The 22950-nt window shown below is 37.3% G+C and overlaps 1 protein-coding gene and 2 long non-coding RNA genes across 3 annotated transcripts in view; 2 read left to right on the top strand and 1 right to left on the bottom strand.

Moving 5' to 3' along the window:
• Positions 1 to 22869, top strand: part of dlg3 (discs, large homolog 3 (Drosophila)) — a 123224-nt gene extending 100355 nt beyond the window's left edge. The window contains 11 exon segments of the mRNA XM_032555080.1: positions 7862 to 7976; positions 11577 to 11753; positions 11870 to 11945; positions 14008 to 14110; positions 18329 to 18370; positions 19768 to 19818; positions 19901 to 20002; positions 20079 to 20251; positions 20349 to 20458; positions 20546 to 20637; positions 21326 to 22869. Coding sequence (XP_032410971.1) covers positions 7862 to 7976; positions 11577 to 11753; positions 11870 to 11945; positions 14008 to 14110; positions 18329 to 18370; positions 19768 to 19818; positions 19901 to 20002; positions 20079 to 20251; positions 20349 to 20458; positions 20546 to 20637; positions 21326 to 21432 — 1148 coding nt within the window. The 3' untranslated portion in view covers positions 21433 to 22869.
• On the top strand, positions 3279 to 6482 carry LOC116714477 (uncharacterized). The gene is made up of 2 exons (XR_004338060.1): positions 3279 to 4948; positions 5081 to 6482. It is a non-coding gene; the product is annotated as an uncharacterized LOC116714477 (long non-coding RNA).
• Positions 9861 to 15933, bottom strand: LOC116714476 (uncharacterized). The gene is made up of 3 exons (XR_004338059.1): positions 15649 to 15933; positions 12070 to 12080; positions 9861 to 9874 (listed from the first exon to the last, which is right to left on the bottom strand). It is a non-coding gene; the product is annotated as an uncharacterized LOC116714476 (long non-coding RNA).
• Positions 22870 to 22950: the final 81 nt, after the last annotated feature.

Raw genomic sequence — 22950 nt, 5'->3', positions numbered from 1 at the left:
TAAACAATAATATTGTTGGTTTTCAGACCATTTTCAAGTAATATAATGGTAATGGAATAAAAATAAATAAACTTCAAATTCTCATGAACTGGAACTGGAAGACATTTAAGTATCCAAAATAAATACATAGAACAACAGAAATAACAAATTAAATTAATTATGAAGTCTTGGTAAACAAAATTGTCCTTAAAAATTGCCTAAAAGCACCAAACTGAAGACTTTTGTCATCAAATTTTTGGTAGAAAGAGAGAGAAAAAGGGAAAAACAAATTATGCAAATGGAAATTGAGTTTGTCTTAATTTATCATGCGACAGGCTCATCTTTAGTCCAAAAGCCCTTGTTCTTAACATCTGGTTTGTTCCAAATCTTTCACAGCAAGTTGCAGTGGACTACTTGGGTAATTTTCTGGTTAATAGAAAAATATATAGCAAGCTGTTGCTTTTCCTGCTGAACATCAAGACTATTGACCTTTTCCAAATTTTGCTTTAAAGAAAAATGACATTAAATCATCCACATCCCAATTGCAATGCATCCATTAATAGAATTTGTTCTCCACCAGTCATGTACATCATTTCTCCAATAATGTTCATGCATCCAACAAGCTGCAATCCAGTATTATTGAAACCAGTCTACTGAAGGCAACCAAAGCAAACAGGATCCAGCTGTGTGAATAAATAGATTTTAACACTGTAGAAGCATTGAAACACATATGTCTGTGTTATGGTTGTTTTATTTAATAACTGCCGAGATGTAATCTTGAAATACAGAAAAGTTTCAGATTTATTCTGTCAAATTCAGCCAAGGCAGGAAGAAACATAGTGAACCAGTACGAGGGCTTAAACCACATTTTTAACCCATTTATTCGTATTAATGCCTCCATAACTTCGAGTTTAGTGTGTTGTAAAAAACTAAATCTTTTGTTGTTCTGCTGATCTTTTTGCTAATATTTTTCAAACAACTCTGCAGCTTTCTGCTCATAAGAATGTTTCTAACTAAAAAGTCCATTCCTCAGTCGTAAAGAGAGGAAAGAGACTTTCACTGTCAACATTAAACACAGCTCACGCCTGGTGATGATTAGGTTTAATGCTATCATGAGCTTAACCCTCGCATCATCCTTATCAAATCTTCCCACAACAGTACAAGGCAATTCTGCTAATAAAACTACTCCTACTGAACAGTTTGTCACATGGCTGATAAAGGCCGACTGATACTTGAGGGAAAAATGACGAATATCTCATTTTTAGGGGTATAGATAACTTGAATAATTGCTATTGTTTTGTTTCTACAGTGCAGGGAGAGTTGTTTGCATTACTGTAGCTGCACATGTTTAATGTTTGCATGTAGACAAATAGTTGATACAGGTAATGTGTTATATTCCTATGATTGTCAAGGTGTGATCCTCAACCAACAATAATTTTTTTAATCAACTATTCTGACGTTTAATCTCATAAAAAATTGGCACATTCAGCAGATTTTTCGTCTAACCGCTTAAACCATTTTTATACAATATTAGAAATGCATTAAGATACAAATAAATGAATAATTCATTTTTTAAAAAATAAGAAAATAAAAAATTCTTGCCTAAATGCAATAACATGGCATTCCTTTAATGTATGTAGAAAAGGATGCAACTGCACCAAAACAAACACTTTCAATAATGTGATTAACCAATTAATAATTGTATATCAAAAGGTGCTTAGTACTATTTTCTTTTTATAGAATCCGAACCAGGTGAAGCAACTTAAGGAATTCTGGCAAAAACATTTTTACAGACAGGTTTTTCTTATCTAAAATTAAAAATGTAAATATATTTTTTTTACAGGTTTGGCTTAATTACTGCTCTGAATATGTTGATCTATGAGCAAATGGCTTTTTTTTTTTTGAGTCTGTGTATGATTAATCGATGACTAAATTATTTGAAAATTATTTCAATAACCGATTTATCAGATTAACCATTTCAGCCTTGATGCTCAGTTGCCTCCTTTACCTTCTGCATTACACTGACATGATGAATTTCTGTATTTACGCTGAACTCTTGCAGTCCTCCTGTGGTCTGCAAGGAGGATGTCATTGTTACCAGAAAGGTGTGGCGGCTGTTTGTGCTTATCTTCTGATTACCGCTTCAACTTTCTGCTTCAGCTTAAAACTGATTGCATCGCTCTTTTTTGCTCCTCCTGAATTTCCACTATTTAGATGAGTCATTTGGACGTAAATCACCACCTGTGCATCTGATTGCACTTGTTCTGTCTCGCTGGGAGAGCTCTGAGGACAAGCTGTCAGGTTGGTGGTGTTGTGAAGGAGGGATTTTAATGGAGCTGCCTTTTATTCAGCGACTCCCCGTCTTGTTCTGCGGTCCCTCTGCTCCCCAGCAGCTGCTTCACGTGATCTGCTCCCTGCTCTCCTGTGCCTGAAAGCCAGTTGGACGCAGCTGAATGGCTGCTTCCGCCTGTGCAGCCCCATTTCAAGGAGTGCTAGATGGTTGCTGTTGGTTACAGCCAGTCAGGCAGTGTCTGGTTACCTCACCTTGCAGCGTCACTCTGTTGCATTGTTAACCCTTTGAGCAGAGAAAAGGGTGGAGAGCCGTGGCAAGGCCTGGAGTGGATCCGTGTTTGCTTTGAGAGCGCAGTAGGTTTCAGCAGGGAGTGATTTGGGCCTTGTTTTTGCACCTGCTCGGTGTTTTCCAGGAGCTTGGGACTAACTTCTGCTAAGTCATCTGTGTGGTCATGAAGTGTTTGCTTTGATCAGGCTACTTTGTCTTTGCCTGATAGAAAATTTACTTTGATCTCAGGTGGCTTACAAGAAATATTTCCTGCTTTCAGCGATTGAAGCAGTAAGATAGTCGGCTAATTACAATTAAGACAGGTATACTTGTTGTATTGTTTTGATGATGTGATCTCTTCCAGTCAAATCCAGCAATTTAAAAATGCCACAATCTTTGGCAATCTTGTCTGGAAGAGTGTAATGCAGATCTGATTACCGCAGTGTTTCCACCAGAAAACCCACCTGGTTTTAGGGGCACCAGAGGAGTCATCCAGCAGCCCACCCAGGCTTGACATGATAACAAATTTTGCTGAACAATAAATCGTCCAAGAAGTTAAGATGAACAATAATATTGTTGTTTTGAGAACATTTTCAAGTAATATAGTAGTAATAGCATAAATGATGCAAGAACATATTCTTGATATCAATAAAATAAAAATTTTAAAAGTATTTAACACTGGAAAAGGGAAGACGTTTTAAATATCCAAAACAGATAAATAAAACAGGAACAACAAAAAACGGCATTAAGGTCTCTAACAAAATTGTCCTTCAAAAAAAGGGCTAGTTGAGACCAGAGCACCACACTGAGGACTTTTGTCTCCCAGATTTTGGTAGAAAGAGAAAAGAGAAAAATGAAAAATTATGCAAATTGAAATTGAGTTAATTTTAATTTATCATGGGATTCATTAATTTATTCCTTATTGTGACAATAAGCAGACACACTGTGTTTTTGAGTTTAAAAAACCATTAAAGTTTACAGGAAACTTTAAAATATCACTAGATAATTGTTATTGGAAAACATTATTAACACATAAACACCAACTATAAATTCTTAAACAATGCAAACATAAAAAAAATACAATTAAGATAAATATCAAGCTGTCTCGTCCTAATTCAAAGGTTTTTTCGATTGTTTATCCGTGACTTTGCTAGCTGAAGTTGTTGGCGTGTAGACCGGTAAAGACAGGAAGTGGTTACGGCGTGCCGGTGAATAAAAAGTCACCTGACCTCAGTCTCCCTTGTAGTTCACAAACTGACCTGTTTCCGTTGTGCTTCCAACCGTTTCACCAAAGAGACTCTTTTTGCTGTCACTGTTGCTGGTGTACAAAAAAAAACTATAATCAATAAGCAAATAATCCTCAGCCTAGTGACCCACCAGGTTTATAATACACTGGGTGAGTAAAACATGTTTTATTGCAACTTTTATCGCCATCGCAAATGTACTAATTTAGTCTCCGTCACAAGATCCAGTTTTATGAGTCTTTGAAACTCATAAAACTGGATCTCAGACCTAAGAGAGGAAGTTGTTCTTGAGTTGCATGTTGGTATAAATGTTTCTTACACCAATTACAACGCATACAGTTTTGTGAATACAGGTAATTTTTTATTTTCTTAGAAAAAATGCTACATTTCCACCTTGTTTGACCAGTCTGTTCTCACTCAGTGTCTTGAAAGATTCCATTTTAAAATGGATAAGGAGCAATATTTGTTTTTGTGGCAGTTTAGTTACCTAAAAAAGACTGAAAATAAGTTTTAAATATTTTTTTCTATTATTTTACTGGTATACAATAAATACCATAACATATTGTGAAAAGATTTACTTAAATAGCAACAAGCCAATCACATTGCAACAACCTTGCATCATTCTATGAGATGTGCAATATGGCGTAAAATTTTATTGTGATATTCTGTGGCATTTACTAATATAATGATAAAAGTCATGATATAAAGGTTAAAGGATTTTGCATGGGTTTGACTGCATTCCACTGTAAACTTGTACAATCACAAATGCTGATGTTGATTTAAAAGACAGTTTACTGATTATTATATCAGGTACTTCAAGAGTACAGAATATTTTTATTGCTAAGTGGTGCATAATAACTGCATTTAATCATATTTTAAAGTATTTTGATATTTATTGTTGCTCACATGTAACCAATACTTGGGACAACTGTAACAATATTTTTTTAATCAAATATTATCATTTAATCATCTCAAGTTTGTCTTAATGATAAATTAAATTTCTCATTGCAATAAAATGAGGCTACAACAGTTGTCCGTCTCTATTCAGGACTCAACGATGTCCGTCCTTTTGTCACCAAAGTGTACCCATCTTCTGATTGCTACTTTCTGCAGATCAACACATCTCTAACTGGCCTCAAACTGGCTTGAGGCCAGTTTTAAACTTGTGATAAAATACATCCTAAACCTGCAGATGAAAAACAGATTTCATTGACTGTAATTTGTTTTGCAATCTATCTTTTGTTTTTTTTTAATATAAACTCTGTATGCGTGTGAATGAGAGAAGTGCGTGAAAGAGTGTTTTAACGGCTTCCACAAGTTGGTGGAACGAGATCCTCCTGATAAAAACCTGCTGGGATCCCATCATGTCACCATGGACCAAAAATCTCCTCAGGAATGTTTTTTAACTTGCTCAGTCTGTGTCGCAATCAGGGGCGGATTTAGAAGGACGTGGGCCCCGGGGCTAAAGCAAGTTTTGGTCCCCCACCCACACAAAGTTTTGGGTTTTTTTTCACCCGAATGCAAATTGTATTATACTGATTGATGAATAGGTAGGCCTTCATTAGTTTATATGGATATTCAGGTTAACACAACCACTGTCTGATTTCTCTGTGTTGTTCCTGAAAATGAATTATGACGTAATTTTATCTGTTCAATATCATAACAAATATAATCAATAACATATCTAGTGGTGTGGCCGTTTTTTTTGGTTTGTGATATATTTTGGAAAATGTTGAAGGAACAGTTTTTTCGGTTTAAAATTTTAAATCTTTCAGTAAGTTTTAATCTTGATTAGAGGGTTAATGTCACAGCCTTACATTTTTGTCTTATTTTTATTTATGTTATCGACTATCGGTTATTGATGTTTGGAATTAGAAAACTGACAGGTATTGGTTTCAATTTTTTTTTTTAAAAGTTGTGCATCTCTATTGCTCATTTAGGTAACTATCACTATGACTGCCTGTCACAGAGGCACAGTGGAGCCTCACCTGTTGGGCTGTTTAGTAACAGATTATGCTATCGATTATTCTGACAATCAATTAATCTGTAAAAAAAAGATGTGTCACATTCCACTAATTTTTTTAACCACTAAATCTCTTTTATACAATATATAAATACAGTAAACAATGTCAGTAAACAAATCTTTTTAAACCCTTTTTAAATGAAGAAACTAAGCGTTTTACTGCCTAAAATGCAATAACGTATCATTTCTTTTGTGAATGCTTGAAAAATTTGTAGTTAAAAAATACTTCTAACTTCAAAATGTGAAAAGCTGAGCTCTCTCTGTATGACTTAACATCAGTACAGTGTAGGGCTAATCTGTTTTTCTTTCATCATTTGTATTTTTTAAATTTGGATTAACCAATTAATTAAATAGAAAAAGGTGCTTAATAGAAGACTTGTTTGTACAGAATTTGAACCAGGAAAAAGTTAAACTATGCCACTTACGGAGTATTGGGTAGAGCGTGTTTGCAGATAAAGGAGTTTTTTTTTAAGTTGTTTTTTTTATTTTTTTTTTTAATGTATTTTGCATTTAAAATACATAAAATGCAAAATACATTTTGTACATAATTGTGCAACCGACTTGTACAATTTTGGTTTACTGCTCTGATTATATTGCTTTTTCAGAAAATGTTCCTTTTGGAGTTTGTATTCTCCAGTTATGATTAATCAATTACTAAATTAGTTGACAATTAATTTTGATAGTCGATTAATCTGATTAATCGTTTCAGCCCACCTGCACTTTATTAGCAAGGCACACTTAATAAAGTGAATGTTTGGGGTTTTTAAGTCTCCTGTGCGATCACCTCCTCGTGTTTCTGCCCATCTGTTTATCTGCCATCGCTCTCTGGTGAGGTGGCCTTACTCACTCCAGCAGCCTCGGCGCAAAGCTCGCTGCGCTCAGCAGGCTAATGAGCGCCGTCCTAATGAGAAGGTCCAGGTGGATTCATACATCATCCCTGAGCTGAGGAGCTGCTGCTGGATTTACACACCTTTGACAAATGGCTGTGCACGAGAAATTCTTGGAGGCCTTCCCCCCTTTTTTAAAGCTCACTAAAGAGCCCATGTTGAACTTAATTAATCAGTGTAATTAATTACCTGACATGAGACATTACAGGATGTGTAAGGCAGATCTGTGATAAACCATCTGTACCTGGGGTGATTAATCGGCTTAAGGATTCTCTGAACCTTTCCTCTATTCACTTTAGTTAACTGCTGGGCTAAACAAAACTCTAATCTATGTTTAGATGTGTAATGTTAAAGCAAATTAACACTCAGTGGGCTCCTTTTATATAAACCGGTCAATACTACTGCATTGGTCTGTCACGATAACAAATTTGACCCAGACGTTATTGAACAAACTTCCAGAAAACTACAAAACAGCCGAAACACTGAGATCCTTTAAATCAAGGCTAAAACCCATTTGCTTAGAGTTTCTTCTGAACAATAATTATTGGAAAAATGACCAACATATTCTATGTCATTACATGACAAAATGTAACGTTTTTTACTGGTTTCTCAGTTGGTGACTGTATTTTGTTTTTATGACTTTTGGTGTTTTTATTATGTCAAGCACTTTGAACTGCCGTGTTGCTGAAATGTGCTCTACAAATAAACTTAAGTGATTGATTTATTGTGATAAACGATAATATTGTCGCTCTGAGACCATTTTTGTGTAATATAATGGTAAAGGCATAATAATTCTCAAAGATCAATAAACTTTTAATTCTAATGAACATTTAACACTCAAACGGGAAGACATTTTAAGTATCCAAAATAGAAAAGCTAAGGATATTAATAATGAAGTCTCTGTAAACAAATTGTCCTTTAAAAAATGGGCTAGTTGAGGCCAAAACACCAGAGTCAAGACTCTTGTCACCCAGTTTTTGATAGAAAGAAAAGAGAAAATCATAAAAATTGAAATTATTGAGCTTGTTTTATCATCTGATTAACTGATTTATTGCTTATTGTGACAGCTCTACTACTGCACCCATGGAGTGGCAGTCTGTTTGCTCAAAACCCCATTTCCTATTTTTGAGGTGATGACACATTTCTGTGTTTGGTTCTTTCACGGCAGAGTACAGTCGCTTTGAGTCGAAGATCCACGACCTGAGGGAGCAGATGATGAACAGCAGCATGAGCTCAGGATCAGGCTCCCTGCGCACCAGCGAGAAGCGCTCCCTCTATGTCAGGTACCCACAAACACGCAGCTGCACTCGCTACATCAAATTCAGAGATCTGCTGTTAAAATAACCACTCTTGCATAACAAACCTCGGCTTGTCTGTGGGGGGTGAAAGAAGCCCAAATGCACGTGTTCTTAAAAGCAGGCACACATGGCTCTTTTTTCCTCCTTTTTTTTTTGTATTTTCAGCTAAGCTGTAAGTGAGAGAACGTTTAATTTAGGGCATCGGGTTGATGGCATTCATCTTGTAAAAGCTGACGGACATCCCGTGTTGTTGTTTTGACGCCTGGGATGACATTGCCTCGGCTTCCTTTAATGCAGATTGACAGAGAGGCTTGTCAAAGTGACTCGCGTTATGACACTTTGGGCCAGTTGCCAAACTGGATGGAGGTTCATTTAGAAATGAAAGCAGGTGGCGGCGCGCCGTTCGCACAACCACGGTGAAAAAGGCTGGACAAGGTTCAAGGTGAAACGGCCATGTGATGTAACGGCGTAGTCGGAGTACTTCCTTTTATTTCTACTGAAGCTCTGATGCACGTCTCCTAACCTCAGCTTAAAGGTCTTATCTCATCACTATCCACCTTTTTAAAGTTGTGAATGTATTTTTGACTTAAAAATAAAATTTTTAAACAATTAATGCACTGGTTTGGACAAAAACATATATTCAAATATGAATACTGGTGTTTTTGATTATTATTTAACACTAGATAAACATTTTTTTTTGTTTTTTGTTTTATATTGTTGTATGTTTATGTAAACAATTAGCAAGCAGTTTTATTTACATCATGCACTGTCCCTTATGACTAATATTCTAAAAGTAATGGACAACGAATGGTTGTTTTTTATTACTTATGTTTTGCAATTGTTTTAAGGTTTTTTTTAATGGGGGTGTTGCAATTAAAATTTTATTTTGCCATGCTACTTTACAAATGTTTGTAAGGAATTTTGCAATTTTCTATGCTTATGTAGGCCTGTAAATTTGGCTTTTTATTACTCGCCGTACCAAACACGGACTATAACTTGACATCAAGTTATAGCCTGAGGCAGCAGTGTAGTAGATATAAGACATACTGCCACCTACAGGTGGGAGTTTGCAGATACTTAAAGGGGCATTATCATGTAAAATTGATCTTTTTTTAGCTTTACATCATGTTATAATGTTAGTCCTTCATCAAAAACATGCATTCTTTCAAAGCATGTTTGATAAATCCTTTAATCTCCATGGCAACCATTCAGCTTTACAAAACGCCTGGGGGGACCTAGCGCCACCTTCCTTTCTTTCCTTACTTCCTTTCTTCAATTCATCCAACCAATCGTTCTTCTTTTCCATGTGATTCCTGTCTTCTCTACTTTCTTCCGTGTCTGACATTCTCTCTTTTCTTACTTCTGTCCTTCCTCCTTGCCTTATGTCTTTGCTTTCTATCTTCCTTGTGTCCTACATCTTTCTTCTCTTTCCCTGTAACTTGTATCCTTACTGGTTGTTCTCCATGTGTCCTTCATTTCTTCTCTGTCTTTGTTCCTTCTACCTCTCTCTTCTTCCATTTCTTCTTTTTGTCCCTCCTGCTTCACCGCTTTACTCCTTTTTTCCCTTACCTCCATTCTGTTTTGCACTTGCTTCCTTCCTCCTCCTATCGTCCTTGTGATCTTCCTTCCTTCCTCTCTTTTCTTTTAAGTTTCATATTTAAACCCATCCCACTGGATACCTACTTGCCATAAATTCAAAGTGAATTTTAGTGTTTTATGAAAACTTGTGGATGTTATCTTGTTGGAGTGCTGACCAGTCTGACTCATGGCTCTCGTATGGACGGCGTCCTGTGAGGCTTGTAGAGTCGATCCTGTTCCTGTGCAGGTGACTAAGCCCACGGTTATGTTGGGAAAGCTGTCTAGTTTGCTGACTGAAGCAGGAGCTGCCTTATCCTCCCTGCCCAGCTCCAGGAATGCGGAGGCCTTCAGCCTGTAAGGTGCACTTAAAAGAGGCCACGTGTTTTCCTGCAACACGGATAACGCTGGGAATTTGCCTGTGTTGACAGTAGACTTGTCGAGCTTGTCTTGAATTGCAGCATAATCGCTTCACCGTTGTTTGTCTACCCGGCTCTAGTTTCGGTTAGCAGGATTATGTCAGGCAGGTTGAAATCTTAAAAACCGATGAACAGGATGGTTGGGTTACAGTCTCTTCTGTGACATATGACCTACAAAATGTTAGCTACTCGGTCTGGGAAAATCTGAACCAGTAAAACAAGACGTTACTCCAGTTAGAAACGCCTGCTGGTTTCGTGTCCAACAAGGTAGTAAGGCCCTGCAGGAATATGAAGATGATGGTTGTTGAAACGGTTTATAATCAGTATGAGAGGAAATATTAAATAAAAATTATTAATTGTTATAATGTATGACTGAGTATCAGGGCCTTACTGAGAAAAAATAGTAACAAAATTACAAGAATAAAGTCAAAATAATGAGAATGGAGTCATAATATTTTGAGAATAAAGTTGTATAAGAAAGTCATAAAATGTAGAGAATAAAGACAAAATGTTTAAATAATATAGTAGTCATATTTAGAGAATAAAGTCATATTACAAAAATGAAGTCAAACTAATGAGAATAAAGTCATAATATTTTGAGAATAGTTAGTATTAAGAGAATAAAGTCAAAATAATCAGATTAAGTGGAAAAAAAGTCATGATATTATTCCTGTAATTTATTTATTTTTTGCATTTTCTTAATGTGGCTCCAATACGGCGTTGTAATTTGTTGAAATTAGCGAGTTATTTCTATACTTTTATCCAGTACAAGTTTAAATAAGTGTAAGCTTTTCCAGCAAGTAGCACTTCTGTGTTTGACAAATAGGTTTTCAAAGTGCCGCCATAATGACAGACCTCTTGACTGAGCACAGACTGGCAAAAGTATTCACTCAATTGCCTTCATGTATACAGTTATGTGAGGTCAGACACTGATGTTGGATGAGAAGGTTTGGCTCAGAGTCTCTGCTTTAATCCACTCCAGAGGTTTTCTACCAAGAACTCGCTCACCGCCGTCTTTGAGATGTTATTTTACGACACGAAGTCACAAAGCTGTTCCCAGCTAAAGTGTGCTGCGCCAGTAAAGAACTCTAAAATACACCAATAGCTCCACAAGATTTGTAAAAGAAACTTTAATTTGTTCAGTCAATGTAATGAGGACTATAACAGCCAATGTAAAAAGTTGACTACTTTGGTAAAACATGTAAAAATAAACTTCTTAAAATTGGTTAAAAAAATGCAATTAGGAATTCTAAATATAATGTGAAATAAATAATAAATTATGACATCTCTCAGATCACAAAGCATAGCATTAGACTGAATAGAGCCGCCCTCATGGATTGTGCACATATTCACCGATACCTGATGCAGAATATTTGTTAATATCAGGACCAACACGGATATAAATATCAGATCAGCGCATCTTTAGTTTATACACTCTATAAAGACAAAAAAATAACTAAATATTGTGTCTGGCATTTCTGCTCCTCCTTCTCCTGTTTATTAACTCTAATGTTTGGTTTTTGTGAATTTATGCAGATATAATAGATCAGAGGACAAACTAACTCAAATCTGTTTTTTATTATTTTTGTAGAGCTCTCTTTGACTACGATCGAGCACGAGACAGCTGCCTGCCCAGCCAAGGCCTGAGTTTCTCTTATGGCGATATCCTTCATGTCATCAACGCTTCTGACGATGAGTGGTGGCAGGCGAGGCTCGTCACTCCGCACGGAGAGAGCGAGCAGATTGGGGTCATTCCAAGCAAGAAAAGGTATATTCCTCCGCTTCCTCCATTTGTGTTTTTATTTCCGTCAAAGTGCCACAGAACGCTTCAGTAAATAACATCGAAAAACCTAAAGATTTTGTTTTGTCTTTTTTCTTCCCCAGAGTGGAAAAGAAAGAGCGAGCCAGATTAAAAACGGTCAAGTTTCACGCCAGGACAGGCATGATTGAGTCCAACAGGGTAAGTGTGGAGGACCACCGGCCCCGGGCCCACAGCGGGGGAGACATCCCACTTCCTGCCGAGTGGGAAAGGCACCAGCATCTCTTTACCGAAGCGAGAGCGATCAATTTACCCGATTGATTACAGAGCATCTCCCTGGAGACGATTTGTTTGAAATCAAAACATCCACAGGCACTTCTCTGTAAATTAGAATATCAGGAACCATTTTACAACAGAAGTCTAATAAATAGGTCATAAATATGTTAACTCATGCCTAAACATTTCATAAATCATGAATAATTGTTTGTTATGCATTAATTAAGGGTGAGGAGACAAAATCGACCAGTTTGCCAAAGAGTGAACCAAGTCTATTCACCTACATATTTTATCTAGACTTATTTGTAAATGTAAAATTTCGGCAAATAGTGTCTTTCTGACAATTAATGCATAAGAAACAGTTATTAATGACTTATAAATTGTTTCGAAATGAATGGATAACATATCTATAAACTATTATCACCCATGTATAAGCTGAGACTTGTTGTAAAGTACCGAATATCATCAAAAGGTTACTTATGTTCAATGAATCAGTTCAAATAAAACTACACAGCTTGAAAACACAGATTTAGTTAAAGTGCAGCTCATAAAAACCTAATTCTGCTCTCAAAAATGGGAGTATTGCATTGAGATGCTTCCTAAAGTTGAGTGGAAGAAAAAAGTATGGTGGTAGAGAAACGCGCACAAGAAATAACTACAGCCTTCAGAGGAGTATTTAACATCTTGAAGAAGTTTCAGAAATCAGCACACAGATGAGCTACATGCCCTGAGGTAGAAACATAAATTTCTTTTTACAACGGTTTTACTGAACGGTTCCTCAGTGGTCTCCAAGTCCTCTTTCAAGATGAAGGTATTTTTTTATTTAATATTGGAAATAAAGGTCTGAAGGAAATTAAATGAAATTACGTCAGACTTGTATAGCGCTTTATTAGGACACTCAAAGACGCTTTACATAAAATCATTCATTCTCATTCGCACATTGATGATGGGAAGCTACTGGATTGTAGCCACAGCTGCTTTGGGGCAGTCTGACGTCAATCAAGGAAGAGTGAAAAGACAGAATCCATGTTGTTTGAGGTCCACCATCAGTTTATGAGTGACTTAGTTTTAGAAATGCATTAGCTGTAGGATTAACAAGCACGTATAAATACATAGTGAAAACTATCACTGTGTGTAATTAAGCGTTTTCACAGCTGATAGTCCAGTAAACTGGGGATCAAAGTTGCAACATTTGTTCCATTCTTAGATGGTGCTAAACCTGTTCCCCTCCTCACCTGTGGAGGCGCTGCACCAAGAACCACTGAAGGAAACGACATAAAAGAAGAAGTTTGTGGCCCTTACCTCCTTTAAGGGATCAGATTTTAGGTGATAGAGAATTTCTCAGACCACGAATAATTTCTCCCGCTAGCGCTAGACTTGCATATTTGTTTTGGTTGCATTTTCCCAGAATGCCTTGTGCTATAGTTCACTTCCTTCTTTTGGAGCGGCCTACAGTCTGCTTTGCGTTCAGATATCCATTCAAACCAACACCAGAGTTCATTTCAACAGAACCCAAGGTTTTTTGGTCTATATCAGAGTAATGAACCGGACTTTCTAGGCAAATCAGAGTTTGATTAAAGTGGACCAAACAGGACTGGTGTAAATGGTGCATCATAAGTTTTAATTTTTGAACTGAATTATTGAAATAAATCAACGTTTTTTGATGACTGAGACGCACCTGAACAGGGTTTATCTTTCAGAATTAAATTGAATGAGCATGAATCTGATTATTAATGGTAATTTATTTATAAACAGAAGATGTTTGATTTGGTCTGCAGTTGCCCGTCTCCATTCGGTTTCACCCATTACCTGTTTCTCATGTTCATCATTTGATGTGAATTGTTTACATTTCATTTGCCCCCTCCTCCCTGTTTTTGCATGGTTGTGGAGTGCCTTCATTGAAACCTCGTCTGTTTTTTTTTTGTTGTTATTTTTGCCCTCCCTCCCTCCCCCGCCGCCCCCCTCCCCTCTCTCACCCACACATCAGCAGCAAGTTAAAGTGAAGCGCAAAAAAAGCTTCAACCTCTCACGCAAGTTCCCGTTTTACAAGAGCAAGGAGAATATTGTGCAGGAGTTGGTGGAGACTGAACGTGAGTATCGAGCTGTGATCGAGGGGCGGGTCTGGGGGGGTTTCTACCCGTTTTTTTTTTGTTTTTTTGGTCCTTTCTCCCCCTTCATGCTTCTTTCGTCTTTCATCTTTCCGCTCACCTTCAGGGACGGTGTATGCGGCGGCACCGCTCTCATTCCCAGAGAGATTCCCCACAGGAGGAGGCGTGGGGTTCCTCTCTGGTGTGGCCGCATCGTCTCCAGAGGAGTGTCTGGCTGTGTTTGTGCTGCCAGCTGTTAGTATTTATTTGTTTAAAACTACAGTATGTAACTTTTATTTAAAAGAACAAAAACGTTTTTTGCATATTTGTTAAAAAAGTCACCATGTCATGGTTTAATATGAGACAGATGATCTGTGAAAACATGGAGTTCCTCCACCTCTTCTCTGTGCTACTATAGCCGTCTGAAGAAATTAGCCACTCCTGACCAAAAACAACCAATCAGAGCCCACATGAGGGTCTTAGCGCTGCCAGTCAACCTTGTGAAAGCGCTACTAAATGTGCTAATGGCAGAGAAGGAAGTCTCCATTACGGGGAGAAACTGTTTCAGAGCTAGCGGGATACATGAGCATGATTAACAACGCTTAGAGTATTTGTTTCAAGTTGGCACCAAGAGAAAACTATTATCGCTAGATTTTTAATTTTTTTATTTATCAGATCAATTAAAATAGGCTCAATAATTTCCATTCTGATATTTTCTGAAGGGTTATTTTGTTTACAAATATAATTCATTTTATTTTATGTTTTCAGTTCTAAGTGGTTTTTATTTCAGTTTTCTTTATTGTTTTTGATTATTTGGGATACTCAAAATAATTTTTAGTTCCTGTGTGAAGTGTCCTTTTCAAAATTAAAGTTCATCTTAACCCTTTAACTGCCCACTCGACCATATGATTTAGCACATTTTGAGTCTCTATATCTCAATATGAGGAGTGCCTAACTTAGCTTAACCTGATTGAGCCATCTCTGCCGCTTGGTTGAGGTACGATATGCTAAAGAAATCCACTGGAGGGCACTGTTTCTTTAAATAGTATTCTTCTTCTTCCCCTCTCCAACCAGGAAGTCAGAAACACAAAAATCTGTCACAAATATCGACTGGTTGTGGTAAAACTTTGAAAGGTAGAAATAGGTTTCTGGCATATAATAGTGTTATAGACCTTACTAAACAGAATTATGTTACTTGATACCACCTAAAAAGCTAAATTAAAGGTCTAATAATTTTTTTAAAATATGCTTGACCAAACGGTTGATTTGTCACTTTATGGTAAATGTTGCAAATTAAGCTAATGTAGTTAACATTTAATTTTTTTGCTATAAAATCAAAAGTAATTTTCATCTATTGGTGTAAATATGAAACAATGTGTTATTACAGTGTTATACACTAAGAATAATTATAACATCATTATCTTACAAAATAATTTTTGTGACTTTCTGAGTTGATATTAGCAAATATGGTAAAATTTTAGAATAAATGTGGGGAAATCATAATTTTCACAACTACTAACTAATTTTAACTTTTCAACCACCACTAGAGGGACACTAAATCCTTCTATGGTGCAAAGCCACGCACTCTTCTCGCCCTTGTACCAGAAAATCCTTAAGAATCTGATTGTGATCTAAGTGATGATGACCAAGTAGACGATCCTGATTATCAGCCCACACAAGCAGATGATACTGGAGACAGCTCTTCTGAATCCCTGGATGAAGAGGAGGCTCCCTGAAAAAGCAGATCTTCTACACAGCCACCTCGTAAAAGGAGCAGGAAAGGGAAACACACACTAAAAACTGTTCCCTTGGAGCAGCCAAATGACAACGCCAACCCAAGTTACACCCCAGGCCCCAACAAAAGCACAAGAAGAATCTGGAAGCAGGAAGACATTGATGAGTTCCAGGTTCTTAATTCAAGATTTGAACCCCTTGAAGCTGTGCCCTCACCCTTCCAGTATTTCAAAATGCTCTTCACTGATGAGATGATTGAATATATCGCACATCACACCAATTTGTACTCTACTCAAGAGTTGGGGGATCCAATCAAGACTAGTCCTGAAAAGATAGAGCATTTCCTAGTGATCCTTCTTTTTATGGGTGTTTTCAATTTCCCATCACTGGAGGACTACTGGCACCGTGAATCACGCTTCGACCTGATCACTGACATCATGCCAAGGAGGAGATTCCAGCTGTTACGGCGATACATTCATTTATGAGGGAGATGTAGTCTGTGTCCAAAAGGAGTGTCCAGGTGGAAATGTGAGAAATGTAATGTCTTCCTGTGTTTGAATGCAAACCAGGCATGCTTTAAGTTATATCACCAGAGGTAAAGTGCATCTAATGCACAAAAAGAATGCTGTTTTGCAAACACATAGATAAGGTTGGAAATGTGATGTTTTAATATGTTTGGTAATGTTTTTTCTGTGTTTGCCATGTTTTTTCAAAGTTTAAATGAAAACAAGTAACACTAGTTCAATCAATCAGCCAGATACGTGACACTTGTGTCCCAAAATACATGCTGTTGCACCAAAACAGAAAAGGTGTGCTGAGATATAAAAGCAACAAATGTTTCTATTGTTCTGCAGTATTTTCTTTTCCTTTTTCAATGTAAAAATGAATGTTTTGCACTATTACCTATAATCAGAAGTGGATTGAATGTGAGAATTTTGTGCTGTTGCACTTTAATACAGATACAGTCAAGATGGGAAGATTAAAAATGCAATATTCCCTTGTTCGACGCAATATTTTCCTTGGTTGAAATTAAAACCAGTGTTTTGTGGCATTTTGACAGAAATAAACTGTATCCAATGCCCCAGACATTTTTTGTTGGTTATTTCTTTATAAATTAGCATTTTATTTTAATTTATCTACTGTACTTGGTATTTTTATTACGTCATATACTTAAACCATCAAGTGACATCTCAACTGTTTGGTAGAGATCAATATTTTAAAAACCACAGGGTCTGTTGGAAAAAAAAATTTTGATTGTGTATATGAGTCACCCTAGGGTAAAAGAAATGCAAAGAAAAAAATTTTCACAGGTTTTTTTCTTGGTGTGGTTGTTAAAGGGTTAAAGAGGGTGAACTTCAATTATTATGCCATTAACATATTACCTGAAAATGGTGTCAATATTATTGTTTATCGCAATAATTACTGGGATAATTTAGCTAAATGTATTATTGCGGCAGGTCTGCTATCTGTCTCATACTACACTGTCACGACATGGTGACAGTTTGAACAACTATGAACAAAAGGTTACATGATGCAGCTTTAAGTCCTGATCGATTCTCCAGTCAGTCATTGACCCCAGAACAAGGAGAATCTCATTACTGGGCTGAAGCTTTAACTCTTAGCAGGTCAAAATCCAGTTTTAATGGGATTGGGCCTGTGTAATTGAAAAGCAGTGGCTTACTATGAACAAAGTGGAGCTCAGGCTTAATGAGCATGACAGCACCGTGTGTCAGCGGGCACACTCCTCTTCCTCTACTCCTCCTCTACCTCGCCCCCTCCGACTCTCACTAACCTCTTCTTCCTCTCTGCTTTTCTTCTCTTGGTTTCCGCTCTCACCTGTCGGGACACCTAGGACTTCCCGGGGTTAAGCGATGACTTTTATGGATCAAAGAGTTTGAGTAAGTGTGTGGTTGCACCGTGTCAAGCAGCTGTCCCCAGAGAGAACGCTTTGTCACTGCAGACCCAGATGGGAATGCGAGAACCACACACATTTAGAGGGTGGAAAGGGCACGCGCGCTCCTACACACACACACACACACCTCAGACTCTCAGTATGTACAGAGGCTGCATTCCTATGGGAGCCAGGGTGACACTTCTTCAAAGTCTCCTGGGGGTCTTTCTGTTTTGTCTCTTAAGGTCACAGAGTTACGATGCATGTGTTGTAACTCTGTCTGCTTGGAGGCGACCAATACGAAGCATTTGGACTGGGAATACTGGGTCTAGTCACAGGAAACACTTAATTTCCTATTGCTTGCACCTAAAAACCACTTCCCTAGTTTTGCAAAAGCTTGACTGTCGCACATAGAAGAACTTCTGCTTTCTTTATTTCCCTTCTGCCCTTTTATTTTCTTTTTGTTCTTAAAAGGCCCAACAGTTGATAAACATGGTGGGCTAAGGCTATTTAGGCAGGTGAAATTACATTTTAAACCTTTAAATGAATTTAAAAATGACAATTTGATGTGAGATTTTCATTTTTTTGCTTTTCAGAATGCCTGACATCCAACACAAGTGACAGTGAAAGTAGTTCAAGTAAGTCACTTTAATTTTATGTCAAGTGCTTCGTTGTGTTTTAGGAGTTTATGTGGTAAGTCAACATAAAGGGGTGCTTGTGGAAAAAATGTTTTCCATAAATAAAATCTGAACTCTGCAAGACTACCAGCTTCACACATCAAATGTGTTTCCATAACAAATGTGTGCAAAACTTTGATATTTTGCTTGTTGAAAAAAAACAATTTCACAATTACAGTGTTCCATTAATTAAGAAATGCAGTTAAAATCACATGTCAATAAGCTTAGAAAATGGTATATTTTATATAGTGGCAGTGGGTTGGCAACAGAAGTCAGACAGTAGCAAAGAGAAACAAAGACAAACATCCTGCAGACTGTCAATAAATTTATGTTAACCCATAAAAATCTTTCTAACTAACTAGCAAGTGTATGTTAGCAGATAGTTAGCGGTAGCCTAAACTGCCTTAAGTCACAGAACGCAATAAACATGCGACTCTAACATTTGTCTGACAGAAAAGTCTGAGGGAAAAAAAACTACATAGAAAATATGAGATAAAGTAGTTCTGCTGGTGATTAATGAATTTAAGACTAATGTACATTGTTGTTAATCAATTCAAGACATTTTAAGGAATGTGGGGAGCTGCAACTAATGATTAATTTGGCATCAATTATTCTGACAATTAGTCAGATAAAAAAGATTTAACACATTCTGCAGATTTTTTTATTCAACCTCTTCAGCCTTTTTATGCAACATTAGAAATACAAAAGATGCACAAAAATGAATCTTTTATAAATAACACAATAAACATTTTATTGCTTAAATACATTAATATACCATTCCTGTAGTGTACGCTTCAACATTTCCAGCATAGTACGCATTTGTAGGTTATTTTTTTCTTTTTTTACACATTTTGAATCGGGAAATGATAAAACTATGCCACTCGAGTAGATCTGAGTCGCTTATTTTTAAAGTTTTTTTTTTTATCTTAAATGCAAAATATATTTCTTGTACAGTTTTGGTTAAGTTACTGGTCTGAACCTGCTCTTTCAGCAAGATGCCTTTTTTGAGTCTGTATGCTTGAGTTAACAATTAATCGATTACTAAATTATCTGACAAATATTTCACTAATAGATTCATCACAATTAATCGTTTCAGCACTAGATACATAAATTAAGGACTTAAGAAACAGCAGCCACTCTGTTTAAAGCAATTAACTATACAGGATTTAGGTATAAATATAAAATACACTTTTTTATATTTAGATTTCTATACAGTAACGCGCAGTTTTGTGTTGATCTGCCATAGAAATAAACTGGATTTTGTGGTTGTAAAGTGAGTAAAAGGGTGCGAGGCACTGGTATCTTCAGAAAGTAAAAATTTTTCATATTTTCATTTCCTTTCCTTCGTTTTCTGACAGAGGGTCAAGAGGACACGATCCTGTCCTATGAGCCAGTTATTCGGCAGGAAAGTGAGTGGGAACTCTCTGTGCTCTAAGAAAATGTTTGGTGTCTTATCATCGTGTAAACTCACTTTTCTTGTTTCAATTCTAGTCCACTACACAAGGCCTGTGATCATTTTGGGCCCAATGAAGGACAGAGTAAACGACGACCTCATCTCCGAGTTTCCCCACAAGTTTGGCTCCTGCGTTCCCCGTAAGTTGGCGCCCAACGTTGTGGCAAACTCAGAATCAGAGACGTAGAAATAAACCAGTTCTGTTTGCGTCTGCAGATACAACCCGTCCAAGGCGAGAGACCGAGATCGACGGGCAGGACTACCACTTTGTGGGCTCAAGGGAACAAATGGAGAAAGATATTCAAGATAATAAATTTATTGAGGCTGGCCAGTTTAATGAGAACCTCTACGGGACAAGCATCTTGTCTGTCAGAACTGTGGCAGAGCGGGTAGGCGTCAAGTTTTCAAAGAAATCATAACGTTCAGCAGTATGTGAAGCTGTAAAGTGTCGAGTTTGGGCATTTATTGGTCCTAATGTGCCTTCAGGGGAAACACTGCATTCTGGATGTGTCTGGGAACGCCATAAAACGACTGCAGCAAGCACAACTTTATCCGATCGCCATCTTTATAAAACCAAAATCCGTTGAAGCTCTAATGTAAGCTGCAGACTTTCAACACGATGCGACAGAAATGTCAGCAGCTTCTGTGCGTTTTGGAGTAACTTTTGACTTGTTTCCATTCAGGGAAATGAATAAGCGGCAGACGTACGAGCAGGCCAATAAAGTCTTTGACAAGGCGGTTAAGCTGGAGCAAGACTTTGGAGAGTATTTCACAGGTTGGTTGCTCCTTTTTTTACTTATTTACTGTCAGTAGTTATAAACGAAAGATTTAAAGCCTTTCATGTTTATTTTTGTACAGTAATTAAATTGTCTGAAATTACATAAACTGTCTTAATTTGTGGGTAAAACACTTTCTAAATGCAGTGGGTTGAATTTTCCTACCTGTCTGAAATATTCAAAAGAAAAGTTGAAACTGGGTAGCAAAAATAAGAAAAACCAAGGATTTTAACTTCTGCGGTAGTGCACATTGAGTAAAGGCCAATAGAGCTACCAAAACCTTCTAAAATAATAAATGAATCTGTTGCCTTTTTGCAGCACGGTAACATAGACGGTTACTAAATGTGCTGTGAAAATATAAATGACGTTTTAATATCTGCTACTGTAGTTCAGTTGTTTTAAATTGTGGTGGTGATAGTGATAACTTTAATAAATATGTGACAAACATACTTTATAAAAGTTACATACTGCAGCTTTAAGAGAAATAGAAAAAAAAATAGATAATGAAAGAAATCTGGGATTTTATATTTAAGTCAGATCGCCCAGCCCTAACTGATAACCAAACTTTGTAAATGAGTCTTTGTAATTTTCCCTTGCAGCGTTCCTCAAGGACCATGGTTGGGAACACTGATTCATTTTACATAAAATCAGGAAGTAAATCTTTTTATTCTGCCTGTTTGTTTGCAGCTATTGTACAGGGTGACTCGCTAGAGGAGATCTACAACAAAATCAAGCTAATCATCGAGGAGCAGTCCGGACCATACATCTGGATTCCCTCCCCAGAGAAGCTCTGAGCTCCCGGCCGTCCAACCTGCAGCAGCGCAGAGCTCCCCTCCTGCCTCCCAGAGACCCCACCCACGTCCACATGCCAACCCCTCTCCCCCGCTCCTCACCTCCTTTTTGCAGATATGTTTCATATCCAGTTTTAGTGTCATCATTATGTTACTCTCTAAATGAAAAAGAAGTCTTTATCACCATTACTGTGACTGTGCACACCCCTGCATGAGTTTCTCAACAAAACCATTCAAGACTGGAATCGCCATTCCAAAGGAATTTGTCAAACGAAAGCAAAAAGGGAAAAGGATTAACTTCCTTTTGTGGACTAGGAACTGCCTGGAGTTCGGTGTCAGGAAGGAGGAGTAGTGATTCAAAACGAAGAAATATAGACAAATCATACCAAGTTGGAATACTTTGTAAATGTTCATCAGATCACATTTAAAAAGACAAGACAAGAGGTTGAAGAACAATTAGGGTTTTGTGTTTAGTTTTTTGGGTTTTTTTCTAAACGGACTGGATCAAATTTGAGCCCTGCTGATGGTACTGTTCGACGAGTCGTCTCTCTTGTTTATACCGACAGAGGAAATTGGCGGAGGAGCCTATTAAAAAAAACATAAAACAAAACTGGTGATCTATTTATCACGAACCAGCTCGCTGTTTGGTCGTCTGGAAAGATGGCGGATCAAGAGGAAGAAACGTGTTGTGAATCTACATTTATATTATAAGATCACAAGATAAATCATTAAGTCCTTCTGAGATTTTACAGCATATTGAAAACTTCACATTTTACACTTCGTTAGAACCGTCATTCGGAGGGCTGTTTAGATTTTTTCCTTTCTTTCTTGTGGGATTTTATTTTATTTTTTAATTCGATTTTATTTTTTGGCTTGTGGTTTTTAGCTGCTCTGTAAAGGACGGGGGTAGAGAAGTGTAACCGGGCTCTCTGCAAAACACCAAACTGCCTTACATCTAATACAAATTCTGTTTTGTGACTACCTGTTGTCTGTGAGGGAGGCTGAAAGCAACCAAAGAGGGCGAGATCTTTACATTTTGTGCCCTCAAAGAGCCAGGAGGTCAGACGTTAAGTGCAATAGATCAAAAATCAAGTCTTGCCTCCCTTTACTTCCTTTTCAAACCTTTTTTTTTTTCAGTCTTTTTATTTTGTGTGTAATCAAACAATTTGGCTTTTTCCGATCCAGACAGGTAGAGCCTCCCGACTCATGTTGAGCAGTAGACGACCCCATTACACTCTCTGCCTTCCAGGACGATTCACTTCTGATTGGTCACATGGTACTGTCCTATCAGCCGCCGCTGTGTGTGGCGGCCTTAAAAACGGGTAGAACAAGACAATAATTGTATTGGATGTTCTAACAATTAAAGAGTCAGTATAACCTGTTTTTGAATTGTCCCCCCTCTGCCAAAATGAGAAAACACTAAAGTTGGGTTTGAGTAAATCTTTTTATGCTTTGTGTATCTATAAACCTTTTTGATGCTGAACCACTGTGTTGAGCTCTTAGAGGTGACGCCGGATTACT

Source organism: Xiphophorus hellerii, chromosome 23, assembly GCF_003331165.1.
Source record: "Xiphophorus hellerii strain 12219 chromosome 23, Xiphophorus_hellerii-4.1, whole genome shotgun sequence".
In the NCBI taxonomy this organism is placed as follows: Eukaryota; Metazoa; Chordata; class Actinopteri; order Cyprinodontiformes; family Poeciliidae; genus Xiphophorus; species Xiphophorus hellerii.
Note: the sequence above shows the minus strand (reverse complement) of the source record. Positions and strands in the feature narration are given on the sequence as shown.